We start from the raw sequence: 26,773 nt of genomic DNA on the forward strand, positions 1-26,773 counted from the left end.
TGGAGGAGGTGGAAGAGGAGGAGGTGGAGGAGGTAGAAAGTTCAGTGTAATGCTTAGAATGGAAGGAGGAATGGTGTTGTTCATTCCATGCATTACAATGAGCCTGCCCTCCGATGTCTACCTCCGACCAGCCTCCCGTGCTGCACACTGATTCCATTGAGCTTGAGAGTTCACAACAGCAGTGACTCTCTTGAGTTCTACTGTCTTAGAACTGGTTCTAACTAGAACCATAAAGGGTTCTTCGGCTTGTCATGTGAGAGAGCCCTTTGCAGTTGTAGGTGCTGTAGAACCCTTTCCCATACAAAGACCCCACGAATAACCCTCTCTCTAGTTTTTCTAGTTTCTTCTCTCTTTTTTCATCTACTATATTCCATCGACTTTACAAGAGCAGAGGTTGTGTCTCCTGGGGGTTGGGGACACAACCAGATATGAGCAGACATTTGCAGGTTTATTCCTATATCTATTCCTGTACATTATTTACATTTTCGTGTATGTACTTAGTAGGTAACGACAAACTGCACTATAACAACTACTGTATAATATATATATGTGTACAGTATAAGAACTATACAGGGTTATGTGTCGCAGGAGGTAGAGCCGGTGTCTAATGATCGCAAGGCTGGCAGATCGGCGGTTCGAGCCCCGGATGGCCACATGTCGAAGTGTCCTTGGGCAAGACACTTAACCCCAAATTGCCCCCAATGAGTGGGCCGGCGCCTTGCATGGTAGCTTGCCGCCATTGGTGTGTGAATGGGTGAATGAGAGGCCATTGTAAAGTGCTTTGGAATAAGGCGCTATATGAGTCAGTCCATTTACCCTTTACTGTAACCCCCCCATCTAAAATACCACACACAAACACACACACGCACACACCACTTTGAAACAGGAAGAATACACTATAGGAACAGCTTGTAGATCCATTGTGTTCCAAGCTATTCTAGTCCCTACATTATGAGCGTTCAGTACTGTACTGAACTTCCCTGTCCTGTATCCTCTGCCAGCCCGTTATTCACTATCCTCTAACATTAGACACATTGTCAGGGCTTTCCCCTGTCACTAAGTTTCACTTCAAAGCTTCGGCTGTCCAGTGACCCTTTCTGATAACTCAGTTGAGATTAATTCACTTTGTGTTTCAAGCCTGTTTGTACCACGGAAGGCGCCGGCAGGCTAGTGGAGCCATTTCCAGCTCTCTGCTGGCCTGGCTGATACCCTGACAACAAACAATGACCAACTGTGTGAAGGACTGTACACAGAGCAATTACCAACACCCCCCCACCCCCAACCCAAACCACCACAGCTCTTTTATTTACAGTTTAGAATTTGATAGTGGCAGTATAGTGTACTCAATGTGTTAATTGCTTGTGTGCATGTTAGGTCAGTTCTGCAGTAAATGTGTTAATGTGTTGAATGCTTAGAAAATTGTCGGTTTTCTATTGTGCGTGTTAGGTTTGTTCTACTGGTGGATCTTTATTAAAACGGATATCATCTGGGAAGATGATTGGATGTTCCTGCAGAAGACCTACTGTTCCCTAAAAAACAGTTCTACAGGGTGCATAGTTTAGATTGGTGCACTTTCAGGATTTATCGACTTTATCGGTTCTTATCTACTCCGTTTGAGAAAAGGACATCAAACAAGCTAAGATGTCAAGCAGACGAGTGGGTGAGTAAGAAAGAGTAAAGGTGTTTAGAATGATACTGTATGTTGGGCCTGTGTCAAAACATGTCACAAAGTCGAGCAGTGCAGGGAGCAGTGTCTGTGTTGAAACACCTGCCTTACACATCCATCAAGATAATCGTGTTCGCTTTTTTAGGAAAAATCTGGTGGACGAGACAAAGATAATAAATAAACATACCAATGGGAAGATAACGTAAACAGAAACAACCATACAAATAAATTGGTACTGATAGTGATAATAATGTGTATACACTGTAGCCTACATCCATACAGTAACTAGAGAACCATGCATCCCCCTCAGCAGAAATGTGTGTCTGGTGAAAAGGTCCACATGTCGGCAATTCTCAAGTCGCACAAAATGACCAAAAACCTTTTTTTTTCATATTAGGAAAGTTTTGGTGTTGAAGGTCTTGATATAACAAACAACAGTTTCAGGATCACTTAATAGCCTACTTGTAATTTGTGAATTGGATTCACTGTATCATCTGCCGTAGGCTACTGGGTGACACATGACTTGTAAACAAACAAAAGCAAAGACTGTGTGATCATCTAACCACGTGTAGTCATGTGTTTTTAGCATGTTGATGTTCTATCAGCATGTTGTGATGTGCTAAACATGCAGTTAGATGTTCATAGCAATGTGCCTTCTTATCTGCTGTCTTGCGTGTGTTTTGATTCAGATCGAGTTTCTCACATTCTCCGTTTGGGGTGTACCAACATTCAAATAAGTATATCTTAACTTTTAAAGAGTGGGTGTGATAGGGCTGGTCTGCCAGGTAGAGCTCAGTGCATGCTCTGTGGCTGTGCCTCTGATAGTAAACACACTGTATGTTGAAGTACAGGCCTAAAACTATTAATTAAGTGTCTGAGTCGTCCCATACACAGCCATAGAGCACAGCTTAGAACATCTGGCCCTATACTCCCGTGGGCATTGATCATATGACCGTGATCCGGCGAAACAGAGACAGAAAACCTACACATTTCAGCAACATACAGTACCAGCTTTCTATATATAATATGCAATGATCGCGTTGCAATTTAGCTGACGTTTTCATCCAAAGCAACATACATTGCAGTGAGTGTATACATTTTTCAGTGTATATGGTCCCAATGGGAATCGATTGCGCAACCTAAGCGGTGTTAGCGCCATCTCTCTGAAGTCACAGAGGTCAGGGGTCACAACATACCAGCACCACCGCTGGCATACAGTATTCATCAGGTATGAAAGATGCATGGACACGTCATATGAACATGAGACAAGGTATACAGTACGTTCTGTTCCTGGAGTGATTGTCCCCATGGCAACAGAGGAACATGGAAAACTGATTCCTGTAGGAATTGTAAGATCACGTAGAATTTAGAACTGTTAGTAGACCCAGTCTGTAGGAAGTGGTGTGTCGTTACACAGGAACGGCCCGCATTCATTTCCTCCAGCTGGAGAATCTTCCAGATGTAGAATTACTTCAGATTCAGTGTTTAAGGAATGCTTACAGGAATTCCCGGACTGTTATCCTAGCCAGTATCTTCACAATGTGAAAAAGAAAAAAAGTAACACATTCATCTGTGGAGTTGTTAAAGGGGTCGGTTCATGCTTTCAAATTGTATACTGTACATCGACTCTCATACAAGGCAATGTATGTGTGCTTCCGGTACTCTATGGATAAACTATGCCAATCAACTGTACATCAAACTATTATAAGGCGGTACATTGTAATCTTAGAGCCCTTGTGCCCTGCAGACAACGAATGTCAGTTTTTTTTTGGTTTGTTGTTGTTGTTGTTGTTTTTTGTTCTGCTTCTCTTTGTCTTCTGTAATAATAATAATAATAAATATGTTGTTACATTGTCTTTTACTGCAACACAGAGGCTTGTTAGGATCTTGAAACATCCAGCCCACCCCAGGGGGGGGGGGGGCGCAAGAGGGCTGGTAGCGGAGTTTGTGATTGATGGGTGGCAGCTTGCGCTAAATCGATGGCGACCGGAGATACTCAGGAAACGTTCGGGGCTCGAGCCCCCCGGTGCCCGGGCCTGACGACGTCACCGCTGTCACCCGGTAGCAGCGCTGAGATGATGGACACCTGTCCAGGAGCAGGCACTTACCATGCGCATCACTCTCAACTCGGGAGGAGAAAGAGAGACTTCACCCATTTAATTGAACGAATTGACACGACCTATGTTGAAATGGCTTTATGTGGATATTACACACAACTGTTCACCACATGATCTGACATGTGTCTCCTGCTGGCTACGTGTGAACCGGTGAACGGGTGGAGGGGAATTAATGTATGGATGAGTCACACTGACGCGCGTCACGTGTGTCTCTGACTTCTGCGACCGGTTCTCCATAAACTAAACTGCCCTCAGGCTCCTATCTATCACGGTGCCTATTCTGGGCAAACCGGTCACACAAAGGTCAACGACATAACATTTTCTGGCATCTTCGGAGAAGTGATTTGTTAAGCGCTAGTGAATCATTTCAGCAAGAAAAGCGTAAAAACCAAACTACCACCTGGAGCCTTAATGCGGAGGTTTATTTATGCGCGTCTTCATCATCTTCATCATCTTCTGAGAAGTTTCGGGAGGATTCGCATCAGGCGTTTATTATTATTATTATTATTATTGTGAATACCCTCAAGTTCAACCGTTATAGATCCTCTCTCTGGAAAAGTATTTAGGTGAGTTGGATTGATTTAATAATGATCTGTGACACGCACTGTATCCTATTGTATCAGGGAAACTTTCCCTCTGTTCTAAAGCAATCCGTTTATACACCAACTACTGGATCTGCAAAACGTGATAAAAAAAAAAAAAAAATTCCTATAAAGATGATGCCTAAAATCAATGTGATTGTGGTACACGTTGTATTAAATGCTACATAATCGAACATAGATCACATGAGGTTTACTTAAAATCTGAAAGTCTTTTTTTTCCTCTCTCTTTTAAAAAAAGTTCACTGTTGATAATGTTATTGAAGTGTGCTAGGCGAATTAATATATTGTTGCTTGACCCTGGAGGTTCATGACTGTGAATATTCACTGAAATGCAAATATAAACACATGAATTATACACTCGGGCTGCTGTGAGTTGCTACGCAGAGGCAGCGGGCTTTCATGTGGCTTTGCAGTCCTATCACGTGACATGCCTTGCGTGCGGCTCAATATGCATGCACTAATTCACCTAAGTGCGTCTGTGGTCAGGGATCAGCCTGGTTGTCATGACTTGTGTCCCTCCGGGCCCCCCCGGGTGATCAGATTCGTCCCTTAAACAAAACATGGATTTTGGTGTGATGCTTTGAAATAAAACTGTCATCATCCCCACAAGAAAAGTACTGTAGCTCTCAACCAAACCTATTTTGTAAAAGTTTCGGTAGATATAGGTACCCTGTTTGGGATGATTTGCCGTGTAGCCTACTATTTAACATCTTTCTAATGCTGTTTTCACAATTTGATAAATAAGACAATCCGATATCAATTTCCCTATACGCGGGCGGATATGGACTTTGTGACGGTCTACACATTCAATCATTAGCTGTAGTGTTTTATTATCAGAGATGCAGAGGATGAAGTTGCACTGACTGTTAAAAATGAGATATGAATCCATGAGTAAGCGTTCAATCAGTAATAATAGATATGCATCTTTGCTTAAAAAAACAATTGTGTTCAGCAGTGGAGGTATAGAACTCAGGACGGAGGGCAGATTCATTGTAATGCATAGAATGGAATGAGATCATTATTGATCTATTGATCTATAGCCTGTTTTTATAACACTCCTCATTCCATTCGGTGGATTACAATGAGCTTGTCCTCCGATTTCTACCTCCACCAGCCTCCCCAAGTCCAGCTCTACCTATTGTACCACTCCCCCCTCCCCGCCCTGCTCCCTGCAGCCACAATGCATGGTGTTACCCAACACTTTCTACTCACTTGCTCCAGTATGACAACAGCAAGAACATTGTTTACTGTGAGAAACCGTGTGTCCCAACATTGACTCCGTCCATGGCACGTGGTGGCGTGGTTTGAAATGTTCCTCACCATACAAGCACTTTTGAGAGGGTCCCCATGAAAACATCCCCTTTGCTTTAACTACCCTCCGACAGGTGTGAGTGTCTCGATGCCAAACGATTTCATCCGGGAGACTTCGTGCGTGGCGATACGGGACGACAGCATCTTCCAAGGGAAGAAGATGGAGTCAGCGGCCAAGGGCAGGTGGACCTCAGACAACAACGGCCCCTCCGCGTCGTCGCCACCGTCCTCCTCGGGGAAGCAGGCCCCCTGTTGCTCCGGTCTGAAGGTACGGTACTGGGGGGGTATTCCATCAACGTTGCTAAAGGGAAATCCAGGCTTATTTTTTTTTACAAATCATCTAGTACCATGGTGCAGTCATGCAAAGTATGCTAACGAGGAAAGGTTGATTTATAAAAAATATTGTCAGAATAAGCCTGGATAAGCCAGCTCACATCCCCTCAGGGGGACCAACAACAACAACAACAACACCCGCTCTCCTCATTCACTGTGACCATCAGGACCATGGGGACATCATGATGGACCCTGTTATGTGAGACTGCAGCCTTCTGTGGTGTGACTGTCTCTTTTAGTCACAGCTCTGTGAGTTGTGGATTGTTGACGGATTTGCCACGAAGTGTGATTTCTGCTTGCACAGCATGCTGCTACGAGCCCTTGCCTAGCCCCCTGTCATGTTAAACAACGAAAGCAGACACATGGTTTGGCTTGGCGGCTAATGCGGCTTACGAGACGGAGGAGTTTTTTTTCTTTTTTTCCCCCTTGTTTTAAAAGCACACAACAAACCTCTGTTTATTTGAACAGGAGGCTTCATGCTGTACTGGTCAGCGAAGCCCTGATGGACAGATGGTGTGCCACCGTGGGGGGGGGGGCTAGAGAGACCGGCTAGCAATCGGAAGGTTTCTGGTTCAATTCCCGTGTCCGGAGGCAGCTGCATGTGCCCTTGAGCAAGGCACTTAACCCCTGATTGCATGGCAAATGACACCCTATGGCAGGAATATGAGCATGAGGACCTGGAACAGTACACGTCGTCGGTTCTGAACCACATAGTGAACTGCACCAACTCAGTCACCGTGGACAAACGGGTCCGGGTCTACCCCAACACGAAGCCATGGATGACTGGGAAGGTCCAAAAACTGTTAAATGAGAGGGACAACGCCTTCTTCGCAGGGAAGCGCACACCGCTGTACAGCTCCACCAGGGCCAACCTAAAGCGCGGCATCAAAGCGGCCAAGGCAGAGCACAGAGAGAAGATTGAGGAATGCCTCCTGAGCAACGACTCCAGGCGGATGTGGCAGGGGGTTCAGCAGATGACAAACTTCAGAGCCAACAGGCTCACAGCCGCAGAGGACGACCCCCTGCTGGCGGGAAAGCTGAACACCTTCTACGCCCGGTTCGACGAGGGGCGAACGGAGGTAACCACAACACAGACACCACTCTCTCCAGCTCTCAGCAGCCTCACCCTCACAGAGCACGAGGTGAGACACGTACTGAAGGCGGTGGACCCCAGGAAAGCCTCGGGGCCGGATGGCGTCCTGGGACGGGTGCTGAGAGACTGCGCCGACCAGCTGGCCGGGGTTTTCACCAACATCTTTAACCAGTCCCTGTCCCAGGCCACCGTCCCACCCTGCCTGAAAACCTCAACTATCATCCCAGTCCCGAAGAAAAGCACGGTGAGCTGCCTAAACGACTACCGCCCGGTGGCACTCACACCAATCATCATGAAGTGCTTCGAGAAACTAGTCCGGGCCCACATACTCACACGCCTCCCGCCCAACCTGGATCCATACCAGTTCGCCTACAGAGCCCACAGGTCCACAGAGGACGCCATAGCGACGACTCTCCACGCCACTCTATCCCACCTGGAGAGGGGAAACAGCTACGTGAGACTGCTCTTCGTGGACTTCAGCTCCGCCTTTAACACCATCCTTCCAGACAGGCTAGTGACCAAACTACTAGACCTGGGTCTATCACACTCTATATGTGCGTGGATCAAGGACTTCCTGACCGACCGCCCCCAGAGGGTGCGGGTGGGCCCCCACACCTCCACAGCCCTCAGCCTCAGCACTGGGTCACCCCAGGGCTGCGTGCTAAGCCCCATCCTCTACAACCTCTACACCCACGACTTCACCCCCATCCACCCCAGCAACTACATCATAAAGTTTGCAGACGACACCACCGTGGTGGGATGTATCTCGGGGGGGGACGAGGCGGCGTACAGGGATGAGGTAGAGCAATTGAGCAAGCTGTGCAAGGTAAACAACCTGCTGCTAAACAAGTCAAAGACCCAGGAATTCATCGTAGACTTCAGGAGGAAAAAGTCTGAGATCCTGCCCCTGCTCATCGACGGAGAGAGCGTGGAGATGGTCTCAAACCTCCATTTCCTGGGACACATCATGCGGGATGACCTGGCCTGGAAGGACAACACTAAAGGCACCATCAAGAGGGCACAACAGCGGCTATACACCCTGAGATGCCTCAAGAAACAACACTGCAAGCAGGAGATGCTGGTGGCCTTCTACCACGGCGCAGTGGAGAGCATCCTCACCTTCGGCATCTCCAACTGGTACCACAGCTGCACGGCAGCGGAGAGAAGCGATCTACAGAGAGTCGTGAGAACAGCACAGGGGATCACCGGCGCCACCCTCCCCTCTCTGGAGGAGCTGTACAAAACACGCTGTCTCAGGAGGGCCTCCAAGATCTCCAAGGACCCGACCCACCCTGGGCACGAACACTTTGTCAAGCTGCCCTCGAACAGGAGGTACAGGACCCCGGCCGCTAAGACAAACAGACTGAAGGACAGCTTCTACCACAGGGCCGTCAAGGCCCTGAACACAGAAAAGGCCTAAGTTCTGGGCCCAGGACAAGTCCGGACGGATTGTATGGCAGCTAGTGCTGAGGCACAAACATGTACATTTTCAAGCCTGCAAACTGTGACACTTTAAAAAAATGTGAAAAAATACTTTCTTGTGAAATATGACAACCCTAGTTGACTATCTGTGCAGTATAGTACAGTGGATTGTGTACATAGCCTCTATTGATGTAAACCAGCTCCTTACCTTCTTGTGATTTTATGCATCTATGCTTTTTCCAAAATGTGTTTCTTTTTCCTTTCCTAAACACCAGGGGAGCCTCCCCTCCTAAATTTCGTTGTTTGGTACCTGTACTGTAACAATGACAAATAAAGTCTATCTATCTATCTATCTATCTATCTATCTATCTATCTATCTATCTATCTAAATAAAACCATCTTCATTCATTCTTCTGCTTCTTCTAGTTCCACTGGGAACATCAACCCTAGTTCTACTTTGTCACTGTTCCTACTGTACTTAATCATGGTACACAGGGAGCAGGGGAGGCTGGTGAAGGCGGAAATCGGAGGACAGGCTCATTGTAATGCATGGAATGGAATGAGGAATGGTGTGAAACACTGGGACTTTGCATGTCTTCATCCAGTGATGTTTGGAGATGGATCTGGCCTCAGAAAAGATCATGCCGAACTGCTGTGTCACTCAGGCGACATTAACCAGAACATAGTAGGCTGAAGACCCATCTCTTCAGGCTACATCTTAACAGTCCCTCCTAAAGACCTCTTCATCCCAACTATTAGTCCACTGGACATTTCTTGGACCCAGAAATGGCGATTCTTATGAATGTTTATGATTGAAATGTTATCAATAGGCCTAGTGGATGAAATTCAAATAGGTTGCCAAGAGTTGCATGTTGGGCAATTTGAGTAATTAGCATATTATGCAACTTAATCACAACAAACTGGAAATGGCAATAATTCTGCTTCTAGTTAACTTAAAAAGGTGATCTAAGAGTCTAAGTCCATGTTTGTGTTGTCCAGAAAGTCATGGTGTAGTCAAGTACCATGGTGCAGTTATGCCACCTTTCCTCATTAGCATAATTAGCATAAACTATCTGTCAATTAGGTGAAAATCAGGAAGTGCCTATATTTTCACTTGTAGTGAACTTATAAGGGTGATCTTAGAGTCCAAGTCTATGTTTTGATGTCCAGAAATTAATCTCTGGTCACTGTGAGTGGCATCAGGTTCCCCAAGCACTGTATTGACACCAGGCATGGTATTCCTAGGAGTACTTTAAGCAGGGGTAGGAGACAGTGTCACATCCCGACAGCGCATGCATCCCCAGTTTGTACTCAGTTGCACCAACTCATGCTCGTCTTCACCCCTCATGATCTTTGGCACTGGGCTCATCATTGTAACGGTCAAAGATGACGAGAGTCTCATCACCTCCTGCTGCAGTGTAGGCTTTGGAGAGGCGTGCATTGACGCTAGAGGCAATGTCCCTGATCGTTCCTGCCACATACAGACAATGTGGTAGAGCAGCTGACTTGCATCAACTAGGACAACATTGGGAAGTGGAGCATTTTCATCAGGTACCCCCAATTTCCTGACGAGGACCGACTTGTCAGTCTTCCTCAGACAACCAAATGTGTTGATGAGTGATGGTGGAACAGGGCTGAGCTCTTGATCAAAAACACCTTTCAATTCTATGCTGCTGCCCCACAACTAAGAGTCGAGCGAAGAGGGCCTCCATGCCGTAGATGGGCGTGCCTTTCACAATCATAGCTTTCTCCATCACCTCCATGGTTTTGACTCTCTTCTCAATGGTGCTATGGAAGCCGTCTGGAAGACAATGTAAATTACATTTACATTTTTGGCATTTAGCAGACGCCTTATTCCAAAGCGACTTACACTCGATACATTTGACTAAGCAAGTGAATCATCAATCCACCAGTCGTAGCAGGAAGAATAATCCAGCTCGGGCCCGGGGCCATTGGCAGTCTCTGTGCTAGAAGGAAAAATCTACTTCTATCACCATCTTTTAAACCTAGACTTTTTAATTATATAGACACTGGAGAAACCGAGAAACAGTACAAGGGGGGCAATAGAATTTTTAGGGGACACAGTAAAGGGGAAAAAGCGTGTGTCTTCAGGGGACGCAGTGCTGGAGGGTAGTAGAAGTCTCAGGAGTCTCAGGAGGAGCAGTTATGGTGTAACCTGAAGAGATGGAGGTCTTCAGTCTCCGATGGAAGATGGGTAGTGACTCTGCAGTTCTGACAGCCGTGGGAAGCTCATTCCACCAGCGAGAAGCCAGTGTCGTGAAGAGATGAGCTGCAACATCTTTGCTCTGTGTTTCACCATCTGCAGAGCATTCTGCACATTCACAGAGTCTGGAGCCTCCTGTCCATTCTCTAGATTGTACAGGATTTGCTGATTCTCTTTCAATGGAAGAGTGCGTTTCTGGAACTCCTCCATAATTTTCTCACAATCGTCTTGTCTCACCTTATCACCTTATTTCTGTTACGCTCTGTTGTTATTTTACATGATACAACACCCTCCACTGCATTCACTCACTTACACTACTGACATACTGATTATCATACCCCATTGGATTATTGTATAGCTATTCTATAGCTCTTGATTATATTCTGTTTACATAGTGTGTGTCTCCATTTTGTTATGGCCCAGAGCCAGGTCGTAACAAAATGGGTGATGTACTGTGCGTAATCATGGCGCCCAGCAGTGAAGAAGTACAGGAGCATCCACTTGAGGCAGTGCTGCTGTAGGAGGAAGTCTCCCTCTCTCTCTCTGCACGAAGGAAACAAAGAGCGATGAAGGTGGGACGAACCAGGCAGTCCACCCAGAGCCTGCCTGTAGGGTGCTCAGACGCCTTGTCCAGATATTCTGCGATAGCAGCGTCAGTCTGCGGTCCATCTTTCAGAAGGTCTTGGAGGAGGACAGCCACAAGCATCCGATATCCACGCAGTGTATTTGTCCAGGATTTGCCATTGAGAATGTTGCCGATGCCACCAAATGCCACTGCCAGCAGTGCTTCCATGCCCTTCATCAAGGCTTCATCAAGGTGTGCATCATGCCGGGGGATGGATGGTGACAGACTTCCATCGGACTGGGTCCCTCCACTGGATGAGACACGCCACGACGTAGAGCTGAAGGTCCAGTGTGATGTGTGCATACTTCATGCCAAAGCTCTTCAGTGCTTCTCAAGGTAGACAAGGGTTGTGAGCACGGTATCCGGGTGTGTGGGAGTCAAGTGGTCAAGTGGAGAGTAGCAGGTGACGCCGGTGGGGGAGGGGGGACTGCACATTGTTGCTCATAAAATACAGGGATAAATAGTATAATAAAAAATAACATGGATCAAAATCACCTTTCTAAATTGATTAAAAGAAAGAATATAGCTATATTATAGTATTACATACTTTATGCAAAGTATGCTAACGAGGAAAGGTTGCATGACTGCACCATGGTACTAGATGACTTTCTGGACATCACAAACATGGACTTAGACTCTTAGATCACCTTTTTAAGTTAACTAGAAGCAGAATGATTGCCATTTCTAGTTTTTAGCGATTAAGTCGCTTTGGATAATGCCGTCTGCTCAGGGATAAAAATGTAAATGCAACAAAGTGAGATCTCACAGTGAACACTCTACCCCCTAGGGTTCACCCACTTGAACATGAAAGGAACCCCTGTGTATAAAATGGCACAGCCCTATGACTCGAGCGATACCTCAAGGCATTTCGTATTCCACCCCCACCGCCAACCCCCCCAAGCAACTGGAGACAGTGCATCTGTCTGTGCAGAGTCACACTCCTCAAACAAGCCCTATTTTGTTACCTCCATAACTTCTGTCTCATCAGAACATGAGTGGGAACATCTTCTCCTCAAGCATCAGCATAGCGATGTTCGTGTGGCAGTGACAGTGTCCAGGATACTTAGTCACAGTGTCATATTTTCTTGTACGTATACAGTAACTTGATACTGGTGGCTAGTCACTCCAAGTCAAGGGAGGTTGGCGGAGGCAGGAGTCCCAATAACTCCCACTTATCCCAATACGGTACTAGATGTAAGTATTGCTCGGCATCAGTGTGTGTGTGTGGGTGTGGGTCATGGAAAATGCCCATGTCTTTTGTCAGCACTTTTTGGGAAGTTCTCATTGAAAGCTTCTAATGAGTGCACTGGAATGTTAGTACAGTACTGTAGCTAGAGTCAATAGACCTAATGACCATGACAGCTGTTTACCAGTGTAGGCCGGTGGAGGTAGACATTGGAGGATGAGCTCATTGTAATGCATGGAATGGAATGAGGAATGGTATCAAACACACAGGTGTTTTTTCTACCTCCACCAGCCTCCACTGGTGTTCACTTAGCCCTTTGGACTTTGGACTGTAGGAAATGCCCAAGTCCTGATACCAGAATAGACGTCCTGTTCTCCCTGTCGGATAATCGCTGTATTGGACAATAATTAAAACACTGCTTAGTGTCTTAGAGTCTAATCCTACAGCTTCTCAGAACAACAACAACAACAACAACAACAACAACAACAACAACAAATCACTCTATAACCTTTGCACTACTGATGTTTACATTACTACCTTTGCACATACTGTATATTACACATTGCACATGTCTCCTGATATAGCTGTTAAAAAAAACACTTCTGCACATTAGATACTGTACATAAACTACCTCACTTTACTTGCTACCTAACTGTACATAGCTCATAACTGTATATAGCCCATAACTGTATTTACTTCTAAACTAAACTGATGTTTACAATACTACCTTTGCACATACTGTATATTGCATAGTTACCTATCACTACTATTCTTGTACTATTTATATCATGCCCTTATATCACTATTTCCTCTTTTGGTTGGATGCTAAACTGCATTTCGTTGTATAGTCCTCATACTCTGCGATGACAATAAAGTCAAATCTAATCTAATCTAGTCTAACAACAAGAACAACAGGGGAAAAGTACTCCTATGCCACATTTTGCGTCAATTTGGTCCCAATGTTTTTCCTGTGTCATAATCCTACATTATACAACGGGTTGATCAAATTAAGAATTGTGATTGGCCGAGAAGCACTGCAGCACGGCCACCTCATCACTTCAATGAGGTGAATAAATATGTTTTAAACACTCCTCAGGATATTGTGGCGTTTTTTTTATTTTATATATATAATCAAAATGTGGCCATAGAAGCAATAACACACTCACAGTTGTGCTATATCGAGGATATGGGAATGCCTGTTTTGGTTGATCTATGGTCTGTAATCGCATCAAAGCCATTCAGAAACCCACATATAGTTCTCCCTTGAGTGTGTTATTGCTGAAATAAACACCTCAGGTTGGTGCTCTATATCTGACACATTATGGAGTGTTTGAAGAAAGAGGCTGTCTGTTGGCTGATAACATGTGTGCACTCACTGTGTGTACTGTAGCTGTCTTTGTGTGTTTAATCAGAGCTAGCAGTCCAGCGATAGATTTACATGTACGGCAGTGAGGGCTGGCGGAGAGAGGAATCGGAGGACAGGCTTATTGTAATGCATGGATTGGAATGGAATGAGGATTTGTCATCAAACACAACATAATAAAAGTGTTCTATACGTACAGTATAACTGTAGTATAACTGACGTTAAACTGAGTTAAAGGAGGATTTCTCAGCAGCAGTGACATACAGTAGCTGTAATCAGAAAGCTGACTCTAATCAAAAGCCGATTAGCAGTTCAGCAACTCTGACAACTTTTTCGAACATGGTGGATTAGATTTGATTCAAGCTTGTAGTCTCTAGTTTCCCCTTTTTTTGACACAGTTCTTTGTATTACATTTCTGAATGCAGTCTGTTGTGGCTTCTAACTATTTTCACAAGTTTTGAAAAAAATATTGGGAGCTAAACAGTCCACTTGGTGGGAAGCATGGCTCATTATGTGGATGGTTTCGTGTTGCCTGTGGCGCATGCTAATTGACACAGCAGACACGCAGCCACAGCAGACGCTGCGCTAAAAACTCCCACGAGAAATGTCTTCAGAGAACGCAATGCCGCTGATGGTGAGGTGTTTTTCAGGAGGTTAAATTCCTGAGACAACCGGGGTCAAACAGATGCATGTATTTTAACTATGTGTTTACGACACAACCATAATGAAGCTTAAAGAAAGTGATTCAGAGAATCTGATCTTTTGATCGTTTACAAAGGTTACCCCCTTTCACCGCCCCTGTGCGCATCTCTGCTTGACAGACAGTCTCTGGAAGTGCCCTTTGGCCTCCGGGCTGTATAGTATGTCATGTGGGGGTCCTTCAGTGTCTGGTATCGTGGGGGGCAGAATCAGAAACGTGTGGTGTGCAAGCACTGAGGGAAAGTGCTGTGTGAGAGGTAAAGCCAATGACTGTGCATCATCTGTTTTCCACATTCTTTCCTTTGGCTTAATGAAGTTTGACGCGTTGGTCCAACAGACCTTCCTCGTATTTGGGGCGTAAGAGTCTGAATATGACTCACTTTACTTAAAGCACACAGTTATAATGTGTGATAATGCATTGGCTGGGTTCAAAAAATCGATTTCCCGATTCTGAATCGATCTTCATTAAAATGAGCGATTATCGATTAATAAATCCCGAGATCGATCTTTCTTTTTTTTTTGCTTGCAGCTTCAACCCGCAACGAGATCTCGTGGCCAGATCTCGCGCTACAAGAATTTATCATATCTCACGCAACGTGAGGTCTCAACACTAAAATCTAAAAACATGGCGATGGCAGGGACACTCAAGTCACCACCAGGCTTAAAGTCAGATGTCTGGGTGCATTTTGGATTTTAAAAATGTGACGTTAGAGATGAGCTGGACAAAAGCAAAGTCATATGTAAATAAAAAGTACATTCATGTAACTGCTTTGGAGTCAATTCATTGATATGTTTAACAATGCTACATGTTATAGGGTTCCTTGAACCATTTATAGCATTAGTTCGGAGAATCTCTTTCATATTCAAGCAAAAAATGTATATTGTAACTAGATCGAATCGGAATCGAATCGAATCGAATCGAATCGTGAATCGAATCGAATTGGGAGCTGTGAATCGGAATCGAATCGTTTTGGGAAATCAGTGGCGATACCCAGCCCTACTTAATCACCAATGACTGCATTCTAATGTTTTATCTCATAATGATCTTGAGCTATTGTCAGATATTTTCGGACAGCTCTATCTCAAAAAGTATAAATATCACAGCTTAGATATTCACACCGTAGGAATCCTGGGACCCAGATGCACATCTGTATGTAGTTATGTTATGTGTACCGTAAAAAAAATTGTCGCGGTCACAAGTTAGAAATGGGTTTGAAATGATAATTGCTGCTAGACTGGAGTTTTGAACATTCCACCATTGTGTGAATGGGGAGCATGGTTTTCAAACAACACCGAATATTTCAACAAACTATAAATGTCATAGTTTAGATATTTACACCGTAGGACCCAGGTGGGTCCCAGGTGAACATTTTGATACATATTATGTCTGTGTACCTTAAAAACTGTAGTTGTCACAAGTTAGAAAATAGGCTTGAAATGGAAATTACCAACTGCTGCTAGATTTTGTGCTCCCTCTTGTGGGTTTGGAATTCCATTGCTATTGTTCAAGTAATAACTGTCATCTCTCCTGTTATAAGAGTATATAGAGAGAGAGTAATAACTGTCATTGTTTATATGATTGCTCATAAACCTGCACTGCTTACTTGATTTTTATATTCACATTTACATCTTTAGGAGGGACAGTTAAGACGTAGCCTGAAGACATGAGTCTTCAATCAACGGCGGAACGGAAGATAGGTAGTGACTCTGTCAGGACTGCAGAATCACTACCTATCCTCCGCCTCACCCATCTCTTCAGGCTACACCTTAACTGTTCCTTCTAAAGACCTCTTCATCCCCACTACCCCCCAGTACAGTTTCTTTACTGTAAATTAAAAAAAAAAAAATTAAAAAAAAAAAAAAGGAGTAATTCTTCTTCTAGCACTGTGACTGCCAATGGCCCCTGATCCTAGCATAGATTATGATGATTGATGGATAGATGATTCACTTAGACCAAATTTGTTGTAAGTCGCTTTGGATAAAGGCGTCTGCTAAATGCCAAAAATGTAAAGTAATTTAATGTAAATGCTTAACTCATTTGCTGTGGTGTCTGTACAGCAAATGTTTCAGAACCCTGTAGGCTCCCATACAGTAAATACCTCCTCCCTACATCAGCTGATGGACTGGACCAGTAAATCACACAGCATCATCTGCTTCCAATTTCAGAATTAGGTTGCGGTCCCTGGAGTGTGGCCAGGCCTCTGGGAGTGTGTGCGTGCGTGTGTATGTGCGTCAGTGCATGTGTTTGTACATGTGTCTGTCCGTGTGTGTGTCTATGTATATGTGTGTGTGTGTGTGTGTGTGTGTGTGTTTGTGTGTGTGTGAGTGGGTGTGTGTGTTTGTGTGTGTGTGTGTGTGTGTGTATGTGTGTGGGAGCCACTCAGACAGCGTTGCAGGGGAGGAGGTGCCGGCGTTTAAAAAGAACACAACGCAGCTACACGATGAGCCGCATGGGACAGCTTGTTCTGTGACCCAATTTGGCACCGACGGTCTGGGGGCGAACAAAGCCCGTATTCTGCTACAGCTCTTTCCTGCCCACCCATGTCACTGCAATTAGACTACGGCTGAGGTGAAGGAGAACACACAACCAGATCGATTGTTGCTAGATCCTAGGTGGTGTGTGTCATGGAAGTTCAGTTCCTTTGCAAACAGCCACACATTCTTATTGGGAACAGCTTAGGGAGGACATGTATGACTGAACTTCCAGGCATGGGCCTACTCTCCACCCCCCCGCACCAACCTACGGACCTTCGGGGGCAGAGCTTTCAGTGTGGCAGCTCCCACCCTCTGGAACTCTCTCCCCACAGCGATCCGCAACGCCCCCCTACCCTGGACACTTTTAAATCAGCCCTCAAAACTCACCTGTTCTCTAAGGCATTTGGGCCCCTAGTCTTGTTTTGTCACTCTCGTTGTCTTTGTGTCTTTGCTTTGTTTTTCTGTTCTTGTCTGTCTATGAAATCTGTTAAGCGTCCTTGGGTTTGAGAAAGGCGCTATATAAATCGAAGCTATTATTATTATGATGTGTTTTCTCAGCTCTGCCACTTTGGTCCTGTCAGGGTCATCCACATACAGTACCAACATGTGTTTGTAGCATTACTAAGGACAAGGTCATAAATACAATGGCACACTATGCCGTCCCCTGAGAGACAAACACAAGTTGTCTCTTCTTTGCGGTAAGGAAGTCATACACAGGAGGAATGGTCCATGGGCAAGGCTGGCCAAGGCTGTAGGGTAATATTGAGACCGGGGCAAGGAGAACTTCCCCCGGACAGAAGGTAGCCCCTTCAGAGTAGAGCCAGGGGTGACCTGCCGGTTACCAGTTGCTCTAGTCAGTGCACATGGTTAATACTTCATAACTAGGAATAACTTCATAAATAGCAATATTCCAATATGTAAAACGTGGAAAGAAAAAGTAAACTGCTATAAGTATGACTGTTAGACAATGCTGTAGTTTTACATTTCTGTACATCACCATTATGTTTTGTTGTGTCTATTTGCTGTCTTTTTAATTTATTGTCCAATGTCAACTGTTACTTGTGATGGATGTCTGTTCATTGTTTGTTTATTGAAAATAATAAAAACGATTAATCATAAATAAAATAAACGTCATAACTAGGGGTTACATGGTTGAATCAACAACATTATGTGACGGCAGCTGGTGAAACCGGGAACAAGTCGGCAACCGACGGCCCATTCAGACTTTTATTCTGAAAAATGCAAATACATTTCAATGTTGTTGAAAATCAATGACACACTCGCTAGTCGAGCCGCAATATTGCAATGCAATGGATTCGGTGAGTAACCCCTGCTACTACCTAGCTATGCTGTATTCTGACTAATAGTCTAGTCCTAATCGTTCTTCTTTCTCATCGACAGAAATAATTCTGGTGTATATGTATTATGAGTCAATATTTTGGGGGTTATTTCTCTCCTCTCTTTTTGAGTGAGCTGGGGGGGGGGGCGTAGGCTGAGAAGCTGGAACTGGTGGTGGCGGGGTTGTTTGGTACCATTCCTCATGGTATTTGATATCATGTGTTTGATACAATTCCTTATTCCGTGTATTACAATGAGCCCGTCTGATTTCTCCTTCCACCAGGCTTGGGTTAGTTTCATCCCTAATAATGCTGGCTCAGGCTGTTCCCAATAACCCCGGCCAGAGTCATTGGCTGTCTGGCCTATGATTGGCTACCCTAATCCTGCCTTTGTGCTGACTGCCCACAGAGACTTACTGGAGAACCACTCAGGAAAGTCACTTATTGGACCCAATGTACACATATCTACTCACTCTCAATCTCTTTGCATTCTCTCTCTCTCTCTCTCTCTCTCTCTCTCTCTCTCTCTCTCTCTCTCTCTCTCTCTCTCTCTCTCTCTTGCTCTCTCTCTTTCAAATCTACATAGCCCTCTCACCGAACGACTATAGTCCCATTGACAATCTCTGTAATTGCATTGAGCAAATAAACGCCTGGATGACATCAAACTAAACCTCCAACTAAACAAGGACAAAACAGAGATAATTGTATTCGGTGCACCTGACACCTGACAAAAGATCGAAAGTCAGTGCAAAACTTGATTCTCTCTCTCTTCAAACTAAAAAACAGGTCAGAAATCTTGGTGTAATTCTAGACTGCGATCTAAACTTCAACAGCCACATAAACTCGATAACTAAATCAGCCTACTATCACCTGAAAAACATAACAAGAATGAGAGGTTTCATGTCCAAGCAAGACCTTGAAAAACTCATCCATGCATTTGTTTTGAGTAGACTTGATTATTGTAATGGTCTACTAACAGGCCTATCTAAAGGAGCTGTTCGTAAATTGCAGCTCATCCAAAACGCCGCTGCTAGGGTCCTAACAAAAACAAAGACATTTGAACACATTACACCAATCCTGAGATCCCTGCACTGGCTACCAGTCTCTCAGAGAATTGAATTCAAAATCCTCCTAATTTACATACAAATCACAAAATGGTCTTGGACCAAAAATATCAGATCTCCTCCCACCCTATATTCCCGCAAGGTCCCTAAGGTCAGCTGAGACTAATCAGCTAATAATTCCAAGAGTAAAAGCAAAACACGGTGCAGAAGCTTTCAGTCATGCTGCTGCATGCTCCTGGAACAAACTCCCTGAAGAAATCAAACAGGCCCAAACCCTTAAAATATTTAAATCTAAACTAAGAACCTTCATGTTTTGCACCAGTTATGATTAAACAAAAACACTTCTATCAATGTCTTTTTTCCATTAACTATTGTCTTTTTAAATGTTTTATCTATTTACTTCTTATATTTGCTTTTATTCATTGTCATTTTTATTTTCTTATGCTCCTCTTGCTGTAATTTTAAATAATGTATGTAAAGCACTTTGAATTGCCCTGTTGTATGAAATGTGCTGTACAAATAAACTTGCCTTGCCTCTTTCTCCAGCCTGCATGTGTGCTGTCTTCAATTGTTCAATTATTTTCCTTCTTCTCATAAAGGTCTCACTCCTTTCACTTGACCATTACACTTCCCTAGAATCCCCCCCAACTCTCCCCCCCCCCCCCCCTCTCTCTCTGAATCGGCTTCTTCTATACATAATAAGAACAAAAATAGAAAAGAGCAACAGTTTCTCATGTTGTGTTTTTATCCTCTGGCCTCTCTTTTCTCTCTCTCTAAGAACATCAGAGAAACCTTGGTTGAGTTAACTCTTTGTCTCTCTGTCTCTCTCTCTAAGAACATCAGAGAAACCTTGGTTGAGTTAACTCTTTGTCTCTCTGTCTCTCTCTCTAAGAACATCAGAGAAACCTTGGTTGAGTTAACTCTTTGTCTCTCTGTCTCTCTCTCTAAGAACATCAGAGAAACCTTGGTTGAGTTAACTCTTTGTCTCTCTGTCTCTCTCTCTAAGAACATCAGAGAAACCTTGGTTGAGTTAACTCTTTGTCTCTCTGTCTCTCTCTCTAAGAACATCAGAGAAACCTTGGTTGAGTTAACTCTTTGTCTCTCTGTCTCTCTCTCTAAGAACATCAGAGAAACCTTGGTTGAGTTAACTCTTTGTCTCTCTGTCTCTGTCTCTCTCTCTCTCTCTCTCTCTCTCTCTCTCTCTCTCTCTCTCTCTCTGTCTCTCTCTCTCTAGAAGTTCCTTGCGGCATTGTCCTTTGCCTACTTTGCCAAGACTCTGTCAGGGAGCTATATGAAGAGCACAATCACTCAACTGGAGAGGCGCTTTGATATCCCGAGTTATTTGATCGGTGTTATAGACGGGAGCTTTGAAATCGGTAAGTACCCATGTTCTCTTTACCTCTACTGAAGCTACAGTCTTAGAAAAATGGGTTCAGAATCAGAATGTGAATTCTTTTTATTGCCAAGTATATTCGCACATACAGGAAATTGACTTGGTGTGTTTGGTGCATAAGACATAAAGACACAGACAACAATATAATAATAAAAAATAATAATAATAATAAAACAACACTATATAAGCAAAACTTGTTTAAAAAGACAATGACAGAAGGGGCAGTAGAGCAATAACACTGTAAATTAGAGTATCTAAAACTAATATTGATTACATTGTCAGTGTGTGTGTGTGTGTGAGTGAGTGTGTGTGTGTGTGTGTGTGTGTGTGTGTGTGTGAGAGTGAGTGTGTGTGGGCGGGGGGTAGGTGAGGGGTAGGGGTAACTATAGGTGGTACGTATAGTTCATTCTCCTGGGACAGGGTTGGGTAGAGCAGCATCACAGAGTCAACTGTGATCAAAGCACAGAGAGCATTGTCCCCCTGCGTGGGCGGATCAGAGACCCTATAGGTAGCTTTCATAAGAAGACGGCCATATGTCCCTTTGAGTCTTGTAATTGGACTGCACCACAACCATATTATTAGTGTCCCGCTGCTCTGCTCTGAACACGTCACACACGTTTCTATGGTGACGTTTCCATAGTGACGTTTTCATAGGCAACCGCGTTATTGTCAGGGACTAAAGAGTGTCCTTACGCTGGCTCCTCAGATGGCTCCTCATCTGTCGCAAATGAGATGAAAGCTCTTGTTCAGGTCCAAACACCTCCGTTAGGGCTAAACTACAGGACTTTGCTGTACAGGGATGACCCGAACCGTATCATGCCGGCTCAAGATATTTTCTTTCCACACCTGTCCTTTCCAACCAGTGGTGTAGTCTACGTGATACGCAGGACTACACCCTATACCCACTAGGAAAGGCCAAGGATTTCCATATACCCACTTAAAAATGTGTGAGGATACGTAACAGCGTTTTGTGACAGAACTTTCACTTTCATTCATAAAATTCACCCTGTCTGTGTTACGAAGCACTTGACTTTTGGACCATTGGGACTGACTATAGCGTCATATACCATCAAAGGGGGGAGATGCGACATGAAATATGTCAAAATGCAGCACTATCATGCACAGATCAGCCTTATAACATGTTATTTAGATATATTTAGCGTTAGACAGGGAGCGCAGATTTATTTTTATGGCGTTCTGAAATGAACGATATGGGAGGAAAAAATCACAGTATACCCACTAGAAAAAACGAGACTACACCAGTGTGTCCAACTGTTTCAGCAACTATGGTGGATGTGTACTCTCACCAGTCTAGTGCTGCTGAGTCTCCACCCAATATGTGTGGATGATCTGGTGGACCAACGCATCAACGTTGGCATTCATTTATTAATTTATTTTTTACCATTTAGCGACATTCAATTAGGGATTACAGGGACAGGGATCCTGGAGTAACTTAGGGCTAAGTGCCTTAGTCAAGGGCACACTAGTGGTGGTGTTCCCAGGCTGGACTTGAATGCATGACCTTCTGACCACCAGTCCAACTCACTATCCACTAAGCCACCACTACCCCATGTAGTTACCCCCCAATAGTTAATAAGTTAATACTAGCAGTTACATAACAATGATCACTTCAGATAGATGTGAATGAATTATGTAAGTGAATGATGCATGATGAATGGAAGCAATTTACCATGAGAGGAAGGGGGTTGTGGACTCATTTACCACTGGTACAGGGTTGTGGCACGAGGCGAAGCCGCCCTCTAATGGTAAATTGCTTTTCTACAACAGCCACCACATAATATAAAAAAGAAATACACAGTTGTAACATTAAATTCATGTATTTACAATCATTAATCGTTTCAGAATACATATCCTTCCGCCACAGAATATAGTCCCATAAACAAGATCAACCATTGCATTGTAGGTCAGCACAGGTGTTCTTAATCAGATTGATTGGGAGGTGCATTGATACTGTAAATGCGGTCTGAACAGTGGGTTGTTGAGATATTTATCACTGTTGCTAGCCAATCAGAATCCTGTATCCAAACATGCTGTTGTAGAAGATGAATTATCCAATACAAAGATACAAAGAAATCATTCCTTCCACATTGGACTGGCAGCAGCCATTCCCCCATACCCCACTGCTTACACACCACGCTCTGTCATACCCCAGTGCTTACACACCACGCTCTGTGGTCCTCTGTGGCAGCAGCCATTCCCCCATACCCCAGTGCTTACACACCACGCTCTGTCATACCCCAGTGCTTACACACCACGCTCTGTCCATACCCCAGTGCTTACACACCACGCTCTGTGGTCCTCTGTGGCAGCAGCCATTCCCCCATACCCCAGTGCTTACACACCACGCTCCCCATACCCCAGTGCTTACACACCACGCTCTGTCCCCCATACCCCAGTGCTTACACACCACGCTCTGTCCCCCATACCCCAGTGCTTACACACCACGCTCTGTCCCCCATACCCCAGTGCTTACACACCACGCTCTGTGGTCCTCTGTGGCTCACCCATACCCCAGTGCTTACACACCACGCTCTGTCGTCCTCTGTGGCTCACCCATACCCCAGTGCTTACACACCACGCTCTGTCATACCCCAGTGCTTACACACCACGCTCTGTCATACCCCAGTGCTTACACACCACGCTCTGTGGTCCTCTGCCATTCCCCCATACCCCAGTGCTTACCTTAGGGTTAGGGCTCTGTGGTCCTCTGTGGCTCAGGCAGGAGAGCATGGAGCTAACAACGCTTAGGTTGTGGGTTCGATTCCTGCTGGCATCATATATACTGACAAATGTATGCACTCAATGCAATGTAAGTCGCTTTGGATGAAAGCGTCAGCTGAATATATCGTCTCTGATTAGAAACCGTGTTGCACAGTCGTGTGATCCACTAAAATATAATTACAATACTTACAACTTACAATACTAAAGAATAATTACAATACTTCACTCAGTAAGTTCACTCCTACGAAGGTCAGATTTGAGTCGCTGTTATAACAGGCTTGTATGCACTGTGCGCAATCTAGATACCTGGGTGGGTATTCCATCAACGTCACCTAAGGAAAAACCAGGCTTATTTCGATAAATCCCTCAAGATTCACAAAAAAAAACAGCTTTATTTTGATAACTCTCGCGAGACTTGGAGATGAGGTTAGTACAGTATCAGTGGGACCTATAACACAGTTCATTAGTAAGATGTATCCATGTGTCCTCCCACCTCCCACCTCCCACCTCCCACCCCTCATCCCTCCTCCCTCAACCCCCTGTAGGTAACTTGCTGGTGATAGCCTTTGTAAGCTACTTTGGCGCCAAGCTACACAGACCCAAGATCATAGGGATTGGATGTGTCGTGATGTCTTTCGGGACGTTCTTAATCGCCATGCCTCATTTCATTAACGGACGGTAAGTCAGAGGGGAGAGCAGTTTGTTAACACTTATTTTCCCCTCTCTGTCTGTCATGATAAATTAGTCATCACAGTGGTTGCGTGTGGACCATGTTTAATGAATAGTTAATTAGATAATGCTAGTGCTTTACATAACAACGATCGTTTCGGATAGATGTGAATGAATTATGTAAGTGAATGATGCAGCCATTTGGCATGGTTCTACCGTTTATGCTGTTACCTGGGGGGTATTCCATCAACGTCGCTAAAGGAAAATCCAGGCTTGTTTTTAATAAAACAAACAAGCCTGGATTTTCCTTAAGTGACGTTGATGGAATACCCCCCTGCTATTTGCTTGTTGAGCCTTGTTGTTGTTGTTGATGATGATGTATCTAAGGATACCTGATGCTTTCTCCCTCCCCTTGCTTAACAGTCACATTGGTATTTTGTACGCAGCTATAAGTTCGAAACGTCAGTTAGATCTTCAGTGAATTCAACCAATAACCTCTCTCCATGTCCAGCAAGCTCACCTGAGTCCATGCCTGCAGGTGACACACCCTCTATACTGCCCTCTGGAGGTAAGACGGAGGAAGTGCTCCATCACACAAAGGCTACATTTACACCGCATGTCGTAATGCCCAGTTCCAATTTAGTGCCTGTATACAATTTTTGGGAACGCCTGTTTATATCTACTTTTTAAAATGACCCATATCCGATACCTGTGCTTACACTCGTACACTCACATTGTGTCACTTCTACCTGGCGGTGTAAACACAGTCCAAATGTTGTGTAAAGGCCAATGCACATGGCGTGCGATTTTGTCGAACAACAACATTCGATTCTCAATTCACACCAATGAATGAATGAATGTGAATGGAGAATCGAATGTTGTCGTGTGACAATATCGCATCGCACGCCGTGTGCATTGTCTCATTGAGATGCATTCAAAACAATGGAATCGAATTCGGCGGTGCGACGAAATCGCACGCTGTGTGCATTGGGCTTTAGAGTGCCAGTGTTAGTAGACACACCGACTATGCTCAAGTGTTCAAATTCTTAATAATAATAATAATAATAAGAATTATAATTGTATTTTGTATAACCCTTTTGTCAGTACCCTAAGACATCTTACATCCATGGAGAAGCCAATTCTAATTTCAAAATAAAAATAGCAATACCAAACAAAAAGCACAAACGGCAAAAGAAGTCAGGGGAGTAATTCCAACGTCAACGTCGCTAAAGGAAAATCCAAACTTATTTTTGAGAAGTCTCGTGAAACTTTATTAGATTACAGTGTTTCCTTGAAGAGAGTGTTGGAGTTTAAATTAATTATATATACTGTAGCTATTAGCTGGCTTTCTGCAGCGGGGCGTCCACCGTGCGTGCCAGTGCGTGCCAGTGCGTGCCACGGCCAATTGATTTCCCACAGTGACTCCTACTGTGCCTGTGGAAATTCAAACAGCCTTGTTTGAGCACAGCTGGACATTAGTAAGCCTTCAAGATGCCGCTATTGATTCAATGTTATAATACTGTCCTTGTGTCCATAACGCAACAGATATGAATTTGAGAGCGGTGGTTTACATTTTTACCATTTAGCAGACCCTTATCCAAAGCGACTTACAATTAAGTACAATTAGGCTTAAGTGCCTTACTCAAGGGTGGTGTTCCCAGGTGGGATTTGAATTCATGACCTTCTGATCACCAGTCCAGCTCACTATCCACTAGGCCACCACTATTGTTGTTTGAATCCCAGGTTGTTAACATGTTCTGGTACCCTGTGTTAACATGTTCTGGTACCCTGTGTTCTGGTACCCTGTGTTCTGGTACCCTGTGTTCTGGTACTCTGTGCTGTAAATGTGTATGTTTCTATTGTGACTGGCAGGCTGTGAACGAGAGTCCAGCATCTCCATGTGGATGTATGTGTTCCTGGGTAACATGTTGAGGGGGGTAGGAGAGACCCCTGTACAGCCTCTAGGGATCTCCTACATCGACGACTACGCACAATCTGAAAATGCAGCTCTCTATATCGGTAATCTTTCTACTTCTCATTCATTGATTCCTACCAGAGAAGTCGTGTTCATATGTGACACGGTCTGGTGAAAAAGTGTGCATAATATGTCGCCAATTCGCGCGACTGACCAAAAAGCTTCTTTAAAAAAAAGATAAGCCTTTTCAGTTTTTTGTCATATTACGAAAAAAAGCTCACTCAATATAACAAACAACCGTTTTAGGATCGCTAAATACTTATCATTTATTATTTACTTATATCTTTCTACCACAGGGCCGCCAAGGCCCTGAACACAGCAAAGGCCTAAGTTCTGGGCCCAGGACAGTCCGGACGGATTGTATGGCAGCTAGTGCTGAGGCACAAACATGTACATTTCAAGCCTGCAAACTGTGACACTTTAAAATAACGTGAAAAAATACTTTTGTGCAATATGACAACCCTAGTTGACTATCTG

At 44.3% G+C, this 26,773-nt stretch overlaps 1 protein-coding gene across 1 annotated transcript in view; it reads left to right on the forward strand.

Annotated features, from left to right (window-relative positions):
* Positions 1 to 5,784: 5,784 nt before the first annotated feature.
* Positions 5,785 to 26,773, forward strand: part of LOC308169794 (solute carrier organic anion transporter family member 1C1-like) — a gene marked incomplete at both ends in the record, with an annotated part of 34,438 nt that continues 13,449 nt past the window's right edge. The window contains 5 exons of the mRNA XM_080544541.1: positions 5,785 to 5,964; positions 20,752 to 20,893; positions 24,198 to 24,330; positions 24,768 to 24,889; positions 26,194 to 26,340. Coding sequence (XP_080400667.1) covers positions 5,785 to 5,964; positions 20,752 to 20,893; positions 24,198 to 24,330; positions 24,768 to 24,889; positions 26,194 to 26,340 — 724 coding nt within the window. The remainder of the gene's footprint in view (positions 5,965 to 20,751; positions 20,894 to 24,197; positions 24,331 to 24,767; positions 24,890 to 26,193; positions 26,341 to 26,773) is intronic.

Source organism: Nansenia antarctica (assembly GCF_963989245.1).
Source record: "Nansenia antarctica genome assembly, chromosome: 14".
Classification (NCBI taxonomy): domain Eukaryota; kingdom Metazoa; phylum Chordata; class Actinopteri; order Argentiniformes; family Microstomatidae; genus Nansenia; species Nansenia antarctica.